This window comes from Physeter macrocephalus, chromosome 8 (assembly GCF_002837175.3).
Source record: "Physeter macrocephalus isolate SW-GA chromosome 8, ASM283717v5, whole genome shotgun sequence".
Lineage (NCBI taxonomy): Eukaryota > Metazoa > Chordata > Mammalia > Artiodactyla > Physeteridae > Physeter > Physeter macrocephalus.
In genome coordinates, this window is record NC_041221.1 from 89968593 (window position 1) to 89978649 (window position 10057).

Consider the following 10057-nt stretch of genomic DNA (forward strand, 5'->3'; position numbering starts at 1 on the left):
CCATACAGGATAAATCCAAAGAGAAACATGCCAAGACACATATTAATCAAACTATCAAAAATTAAATACAAAGAAAAAATGTTAAAAGCAGCAAGGGAAAAGCAACAAATAATATACGAGGGAATCCCCATGAGGTTAACAGCTGATCTTTCAGCAGAAACTCTGAAAGGCAGAAAGGAGTGGCAGGACATATTTAAAGTGATGAAGGAGAAAAACCTACAACCAAGATTACTCTACCCAGCAAGGATCTCATTCAGATTCAATGGAGAAATTAAAAGCTTTGCAGACAAGCAAAAGCTAAAAGAATTCAGCACCACCAAACCAGCTTTACAACAAATGCTAAAGGAACTTCTCTAGGCAGGATACAAAAGAGAAGGAGAAGACCTACAATAACAAACCCAAAACGATTTAGAAAATGGTAATAGGAACATACATATCAATAACTACCTTAAATGTAAATGGATTAAATGCTCCAACCCAAAGACATAGACTGGCTGAATGGTTACAAAAACAAGACCAATATATATGCTGTCTACAAGAGACACACTTCAGACCTAGGGACACATACAGATTGAAAGTGAGGGGATGGAAAAAGATATTCTAGGGCTTCCCTGGTGGCGCAGTGGTTGAGAAATCGCCTGCCAATGCAGGGGACACGGGTTCGAGCCCTGGTCTGGGAAGATCCCACATGCCGCAGAGCAACTGGGCCCGTGAGCCACAATTACTGAGCCTGCGCGTCTGGAGCCTGTGCTCCGCAACAAGAGAGGCCGCAATAGTGGGAGGCCCATGCGCCACGATGAAGAGTGGCCCCTGCTTGCCACAACTACAGAAAGCCCTCGCACAGAAACGAAGACCCAACACGGCCATAAATAAATAAATTATTTAAATTAAAAAAAAAAGATATTCCATGCAAATGGAAATCAAAAGAAAGCTGGAAAAGCAATTCTCAGCAGACAAAATAGACTTTAAAATAAAGACTATTACAAGAGACAAAGAAGGACACTACATAATGATTCAGAGATCAACCCAAGAAGAAGATATAACAATTGTAACTATTTACGCACCCAACATAGGAGCACCTCAATGCAAAGGCAAATACTAACAGCCATGAAAGGGGAAATTGACAGTAACACAATCATAGCAGAGGACTTTAACACCCCACTTTCACCAATGGACAGATCATCTAAGATGAAATAAATAAGGAAACACAGCTTTAAATGACACATTAAACAAGATGGATTTAATTGATATTTATAGGACATTCCATCCAAAAACAACAGAATACACCTTCTTCTCAAGTGCTCATGGAACATTCTCCAGGATAGATCATATCTTGGGTCACAAATCAAGCCTTGTAAATTTAAGAAAATTGAAATCGTATCAAGTATCTTTCCGACCACAACGCTGTGAGATTAGATATCAACTACAGGAAAAAATCTGTAAAAAATACATACACATGGAGGCTAAACAATACACTACTTAATAACCAAGAGATCACTGAAAAATTCAAAGAGGAAATCAAAAAATACCTAGAAACAAATGACAAGAAAACACGATGACCCAAAACCTATGGGATGCAGCAAAAGCAGTTCTAAGAGGGAAGGTTATAGCAATACAATCCTACCTCAAGAAACAAGAAAAATCCCAAATGAACAACCTAACCTTACATCTAAAGCCGTTAGAGAAAGAAGAACAAAAAACCCCAAAGTTAGCAGAAGGAAAGAAGTCATAAAGATCAGATCAGAAATAATAGAAATGAAAAGTGACACTGCAGAAATACAAAGAATCATGGGTTACTGCAAGCAACTATATGCAAATAAAATGGCCAACCTGGAAGAAATGGACAAATTCTTAGAAAAGCACAACCTCTGAGACTGAACCAGGAAGAAATAGAAAATATAAACAGCAATCACAAGCACTGAAATTGAGACTGTGATTATAAATCTTCCAACAAACAAAAGCCTAGGGCCAGATGGCTTCACAGGCGAATTCTATCAAATATTTAGCGAAGAGCTAACACCTTTCCTTCTCAAACTCTTCCAAAATACAGCAGAGGGAGGAACACTCCCAAACTCATTCTATGAGGCCACCATCACCCTGATACCAAAACCAGACAAAGATGTCACAAAGAAAGAAAACTACAGGCCAGTATCACGGATGAACATAGATGCAAAAATCGTCAACAAAATACTAGCAAACAGAATCCAAAAGCACATTGAAAGGATCATACACCATGATCAAGTGGGGTTTATTCTGGGAATGCAAGGATTCTGCAGTATACGCAAATCAATCAATGTGATACACCATACTAACCAACTGATGGAGAAAAACCATATGATCATCTCAATAGATGCAGAAAAAGCTTTTGACAAAATTCACCACCCATGATAAAAACCCTGCAGAAAGTAGGCATAGCGGGAACTTACCTCAACATAATAAAGGCCATATATGACAAACCCACAGCCAACATCGTTCTCAATGGTGAAAAACTGAAACCATTTCCTCTAAGATCAGGAACAAGACAAAGTTTGTCCACTCTCACCACTGTTATTCAACATAGTTTTGGAAGTTTTAGCCACAGCAATCAGAGAAGGAAAAGAAATAAAAGGAATCCAAATCGGAAAAGAAGAAGTAAAGCTGTCACTGTTTGCAGACAACATGATAATATACATGGAGAATCCTAAAGATGCTACCAGAAAACTACTAGAGCTAATCTATGAATTTGGTAGAGGATACAATTTAATGCACAGAAATCTCTTGCGTTTGTATATACTAATGATGAAAAATCTGAAAGAGGAATTAAGGAAACACTCCCATTTACCACTGTAACAAAAAGAATAAAATACATAGCAAAAATCCTACCTAAGGAGACAAAAGACCTGTGTGCAGAAAACTATAAGACACTGATGAAAGAAATTAAAGATGATACAGACAGATCAAGAGAAATACCATGTTCTTGGATTGAAGAATCAACATTATGAAAATGACTATACTACCCAAAGCAATCTACAGATTCAATGCAATCCCTATCAAATTTCCAATGGCATTTTTCACAGAACTAGGACAAAAAATTTTACAATTTGTATGGAAACACAGGAGACTCCCGAATAGCCAAAGCAATCTTGAGAAAGAAAAATGGAGCTGGAGGAATCAGGCTCCCGGACTTCACACTATACTACAAAAAGTTAGAACACTCCCTGATAACATACACAAAAATAAACTCACAATGGATTAAAGACCTAAATGTAAGGCCAGACGCTATAAAACTCTTAGAGGAAAACGTAGGAAGAACACTATGACATAAATCACAGCAAGATCCTTTCTGACCCACCTCCTAGAGAAATGGAAATAAAACCAAAAATCAACAAATGGGACCTAATGAAACTTAAAAGCTTTTACACAGCAAAGGAAAACATAAAGAAGACGAAAAGACAACCCTCAGAATGGGAGAAAATAGTTGCAAATGAAGCAACTGACAAAGGATTAATCTCCAAAATTTACAAGCAGCTCATGCAGCTCAATATCAAAAAAACAAACAACACAATCCAAAAATGGGCAGAAGACCTAAATAGACATTTCTCCAAAGAAGATATACAGATTGACAACAAACACATGAAAGAATGCTCAACATCACTAATCATTACAGAAATGCAAATCAAAACTACAATGACGTATTACCTAATACCAGTCAGAATGGCCATCATCAAAAAATCTACAACAATAAATGCTGGAGAGGGTGTGGAGAAAAGGGAACCCTCTTGCACTGTTGGTGGGAATGTAAATTGATACAGCTATTATGGAGAACAGTACGGAGGTTCCTTAAAAAACTAAAAATAGAACTACCATACGACCCAACAATCCCACTACTGTGCATATACCCTGAGAAAACTATAATTCAAAAAGAATCATGTACCGCAATGTTCATTGCAGCTCTATTTACAATAGCCGGGACATGGAAGCAACCTAAGTGTCCATGCTTCTGAAGAACATGGGTCAGTGCAGGAATAAAGATGCAGACGTAGAGAATGGACTTGAGGACATGGGGAGGGGGAAGGGTAAGCTGGGACGAAGTGAGAGAGTGGCATGGCCTTATATATACTACCAAATGTAAAATAGATAGCTAGTGGGAAGCAGCCCCAGAGCACAGGGAGATCAGCTCAGTGCTTTGTGACCACCTAGAGGGATGTGATGGGAGGGTGGGAGGGAGATGCAAGAGGGAGGAGATATGGGGATATATGTATATGTATAGCTGATTCACTTTGTTATACAGCAGAAACTAACCATTGTAAAGCAATTATACTTCAATAAAGATGTTAAAATAAATAAAGAAATAATAAATTTTTAAAAAGTCTTTTAAAAAAATATAATATATATGTGTGAATACAGGTTTATATATACTGTATATATACATTATATATATACACACACACACACACACACACACATAGTGTGCATATACACACCATGAATGGAAAGGAATTGGTCAGACTGAATAGAAGTACACAACTTTCATAGGGAGCCATATTCTAGATAGTGTTCCATCTCTGTATCTTCACCAGCCTTCTCTCATCACTCACTACCTATGTGCTTTAGGAAAGAGAGACTTATGGACTAATGTAAAGAACTAAAGCTCTACAGACTTGGACAAATAAGGTAGGAGATCTCTTCCTGATAATCAAATGGCTGGTGGCTCAGAGCATTGAGATTTGTTCACAAAGAACTGAGGGGGGGCTTCCCTGGTGGCGCAGTGGTTGAGAGTCTGCCTGCCGATGCAGGGGACACGGGTTCGTGCCCCGGTCCGGGAAGATTCCACATGCCGCGGAGCGGCTAGGCCCGTGAGTCATGGCCGCTGAGCCTGTGTGTCCGGAGCCTGTGCTCCGCAACGGGAGAGGCCACAACAGTGAGAGGCCCGCGTACCGCCAAAAAAAAAAAAAAAAGAACTGAGGGCACATAATAAACATATTTCATGTTGTGATAGATTCAAGGTTTGTTTATAGTGTTCTGAGGTAGAATTATAGAAATGATTGGTATTTTCTCTGCAATGAAATTTATTATTTTTTTCATAAAGAGAAATGAATCAATGAATTTTATTATTTTAATGAGTTTTAGCTGCAAAGGTGCATAGAGAGCATCTGGTCCGGTGGTTCCCAGCTCAGGTTCTTGAACCACTGGGGTCCTCTGAGCTAGAAACAGGAGTGACAGTGGTGATAGTTCTGTAAGCCATTTTCAAAAGCTTAATGGAAATCATACATTTACCTGCATTATGACCACAAGGTCTGTTATTGAACAAATGGAGTTTGTTTTGTTTATTAAACTCTCAATGTACTGTCAGGGTCCATTTTAATTTTTTAGTTTCTTTTTGAGCAGTTCTTACTATTTTATGTAATGATTGATATTCATTACTTATTTTTTCATAGACATCTTCCAAAGAACAAAGAGAATGTGCTTTAGAAAAGAAAAAAAATTCCTATTATCTTAGCATTACCATACTGGCCAATTGGACCCTTTCATAAATCTAAAATACATTTTGGAACTTTAGTGATCTTATTTTTCTTGCATCTTAAAGTATTTTACTGTTTCATCATCATAGATATTATTTCATCAGTTTTCATTAACTGTTCTCTACTATGAACTCATGAATCAATGAGTAAACAGTATATCTCTAAGAATGAAAAGGACATATGGTATTTTCATACAGTTAATCTTTTGCATAATATTTCGTGATAGGAACCTTGAAAATTCTGTTTGCTAAAATGATGTGACCATACTTTTTTTCTTTTTTGATGGTATTTATATACCAAATTTTATTTCATATAGTTTGTAACAAGACAACTGCTGAAGGCAAAGGCAAAGACAAAGATGATTGAAATGAAATAGATTATGTAGAAATGAAACAATTTATTGGATTGATCACATTAATTGGTAATTATAAATTTAGTAATGAAAATGTTTTACAATTATAGATCAAAGAAGATGGCTGGGCCATCCTCTCTTCAACAAAAGTGTGAGCCATAACAGTTTTTTCAAGTGTTACATTTTGATGGTGCAAATACAAGAAGAATTGGAAGTAATAAGCTAAAACCTATTAATAGAAATGTATTTGTAATCTAGAATCACTTGGGTGGTGCAGGTGTGAGAAAAAACAGAAATAATGTTAGAATTTATTAAAGATGTATTTGAAATCTGGAATCAGGATATATGAAATGCTTATATTTAAGGCTTGTACATGACAAATTCACGATGCACAGTTGATGCACAGTTAGCTGCATTCAAAGGATGTAGCCCATTTGGGGTGAATATACCTTCAAAACCAGGAAAATAGTTGAATATAATGAGTTTTCTATACTTTGTTATTAAAATTCTCAGTAATTAATTTTCTTTCTTTTTAAATAACAGCTTTATTGAGATAAAATTCACATATCTAAAATTTACTTTTTAAAATATTTCAGTGCCTTTGAGTGTACTCACAGAATTGTGCTACCAACAGTGCTATCTAATTTTTAGAACTTGTTCATCATCCTGAAGAGATTCCCCCATACCCATTAGTATCACTCCCCATTGTCCCCTCCCCCCCTCAGCCCATGGCAACCAGTAATCTGCTTTGTCTCTAGTGATTTGTCTGTTCTAGACATTTCATATAAATGGAATCATGTGTTCTTTTGTGACTGATTACTTTCACTTAGCATAATGTTTTCAGAGTTCATACATAGTAAGCCATGTATCAGTGTTTCATTCCTTTTTATGGTTGAATTATATTCCATTATATGTGTATACCACATTTTGTTCATTCATCAGTTGATGGACATTTGGGTCAGTTCCACATTGGGGCTACCATGAATAATGCTGCTATGCACATTTGTATACATGTTGTTGGGTGGACATATGTCACTTTTATTGTGTACATATCTAGGGTCATATGGTAACTATTTTACATTTTGAGGAATTGCCAAAATGTTTTCCAAAGTAGTTGCACCATTTTACATTACCAACAATGTATAAGGGTTCCAATTTCTCCACATCCTTGTCAACACTTACTACTGTCTTTTTAGTTCTAGCCATCTAACTGGGTATAAAGTGGTAGCTCATTGTAGTTTTGATTGGAATTTCCCTAATGACTAATGATGTTGAACATCTTAGCATGTGCTTTTTGTCCATGTATATCTTCTTTGGAGAAATGTCTATTTATATCCTTTGCTTTTTAAAATTGAATTCCAGTAGTTGGTTTTCAACATCTCTTATTCTTCTGTAAATTATTTGAAAGTCACTTAAAAATATAAAAATGGTTCATTGGTAGTAACCATTATTATTAATAAATGGTAATAATTTTTTCTTGGTAAATTGAGGGTTAAATTTTTTCAAAATACAGAATCTGTTTTGGAGAAAAATTTAAAATGCAGATGCTGGGAATCTCTCATTTGCCTTCTCTTTACAGATGAAAAACCTGAGAGCAAGATTGAAGTCAGTTAAATATCTAGAAAAGCCTTGTCTCTTAGTTTCTGGTCTACTCTTTATTTTAGTTATCTTTGTCTAACACCATGGTCTTAGTATTATTTGGTGTACAATATTATATGTTACAGGTGTACAAAATAGTGATTCACAATTTTTAAAGGTTACACTTCATTTATAGTTATTATAAAATATTTACTATATTCCCTGTGTTGTACAATGTATCCCTGTAGCTTATTTTGTACCTAATAGTTTGTACCTCTTAATCCCCTACCCCTGTATTGCCCCTACCCACCTCCCTCTCCCCACTCGTAACCACTAGTTTGTTCCCTGTATCCATGAGTCTGGAAGCATTTTTTTTTAACATGGAAGAAAAATCAGTGTCTACTTGGGTCTTGATTTTTATATTTTCATCTTTTATATTACCTTCTGCTTTTCATGACTATACTCCTAAACCAGTTTTTCTGATGAACCATGGTTTCAGCTATTGTATAATGGTGTCACTTGCTAACTTGTGCTGTTGGGAAAGGGTTTGGGCCCTCATCGAGGGAATTTCTTGTGGCAAAGTGGGCAAAGCAGAACAAGAGCCACAGCCACAGTCCCGTTTTTGGTGAGCTCATAAGGTCCCTGCAGAGTTCTCAGCAGTGACATGGAAGGCTTGCAGCTTGCTCATTCATGCCCCATCAAGTCCAACCTTACCTAATCCTACCCTTTTCCCCATTCTCCTCCCCAATTGATTGTGAAAAGTAGCTCACTGAGAAACCTAAGTAAATGTTTGTATTAAGCATTTGCTTACCTTACTGGAGGTAAGCAAACAGCCCTCCATCCTCACTAAGTACTTAATACCTTACAGTTATACAAGGTTTAGAGATTGGGAGCTGGAGGCCATTGTCACAAGAAGAAAATAGAAGATGCCAAAGAGACCCCCTGCCCTTATGTGTAAGTGGCTTCCTGACTTGCATTTGGGCTTTTGTGAATATTCTTAGAGATGAGTCAGATTGTCTGATTCTAAGAACCATAATTAGGGTTTAGGTCTCTGCTCACCCCCAGCCATTCATACCCAGGTGCTTCTTGCCACTTCCCTAAACATGTAATATTCATTGAACTGTTCAGTATGTGTCCAGGAACACATTGTAGAGAAATGTAAGAAACTCCCTGTATGTGAAATAAAAGATGTTACCTGGTGTTTTCAATTATTTTAAAATTTGTTTTTTCTTTTTTCTAGATATTGAAAGATATAGTAAAAGATATATGAAGGTGTACAAAGAAGAGTGGATACCAGGTAATTGTACGACTGAAAATGTTAAAGTAATCTTTAAAGGCTATCTCCCTACCCCATATTTTTTAGGACAAATTTTGTATTTTCACCATAGGAAAATAGAGTCTGGCTCTTTTCCTATAATTAATTAGCAACATATATCTTTTGAAAACTAAGATGAAAAGATTTTTATATTGTAACACGGAAGGGTTGAAGTGTTTTTGTGGAAATTCTTAGGATACTTTGTTTTTTTTTTATAAACGGGCTCACCAGAACCATTGGGTTTTCCATTTCTTTTTGCCACAATCACAGTTTTAGTCTCTAATACCAGTAGTCCTCACTTTTGTGCACCTGCGTGATTTTATAGCTTCTGAGGAGAAAGCAAGTCTATTTTTATGAATATTTTAAGCCAAGTTTGTGTATCTTCCTTTCTTTCCAACAGGCATAGACTCTTTTTGATTGTTAAGATGCCTTTTCAACAGAACCATACCTAAGAGTTTTTTTTTTCAACATTCACAAAATTGCCTTGGATAGAGAAAAGGTGAAAGGGGGCTGCAGAGAACTCATCCAGTTCATTCATTTTATAGAAAATTAACAGTTGCCATAGAAATAAAGAGACCTGTCAGGACGACATGGACCATACTACTAAAACTCAGGTCTCCTCATTTTAACTCACTTTACTTTGACATCTCTGTCCTTGGTGTGTTATAGAAACTGCCTGTATGTAAATGCATAAGTTGCATTTACAGCATTATTGTGTTCCTGACTTACAGTGCTTTCTTTTCAGTGCCAACTATTGATAAGGTTGTGTCCCTCTGAAAACACTGTCTTAGGTCTCTCATTTCTTCTACTTCATAAACATTCATCTCTAAATGATTCTCTTTAAATACTTTCTCATGATCACCTGTGGATTGTTTATAAAAAGAAACATTTAAAGCAAAATTTATTAGTTCGGCTAAAATAGCTTGAGATATAAATGTTTTCTGCAGAAGACACTGAGTTTTTCTTTTATTAGTAGGCAGCATTTTTATCTATTTTTATGTTGCTTCATTTTTCTGATTAAGCTTAAAAATGAAAAGGAAGTGACAAATTAAAGGAATTGTTTACTTAATGCAGGCAAAATTATTATTATTTTTTAACATCTTCATTGGAGTATAATTGCCTTACAATGGTGTGTTAGTTTCTGCTTTACAACAAAGTGAATCAGTTATACATATACATATGTTCCCATATATCTTCCCTCTTGCGTCTCCCTCCCTCCCACCCTCCCTATCCCACCCCTCTAGGTGGTCACAAAGCACCGAGCTGATCTCCCTGTGCCATGCGGCTGCTTCCCACTAGCTATCCACCCTA

At 36.4% G+C, this 10057-nt stretch overlaps 1 protein-coding gene across 3 annotated transcripts in view; it reads left to right on the forward strand.

The window, feature by feature from the left end:
- The window catches only part of POLR3G (RNA polymerase III subunit G), a 47102-nt gene that overhangs the window by 14333 nt on the left and 22712 nt on the right, over window positions 1-10057 (forward strand). For all 3 annotated transcript variants that reach the window (XM_024125631.2, XM_024125650.2, XM_028493067.2), the window contains exon 4: window positions 8672-8728. In XM_024125631.2, the coding sequence (XP_023981399.1) occupies window positions 8672-8728 (57 nt within the window). The remainder of the gene's footprint in view (window positions 1-8671; window positions 8729-10057) is intronic.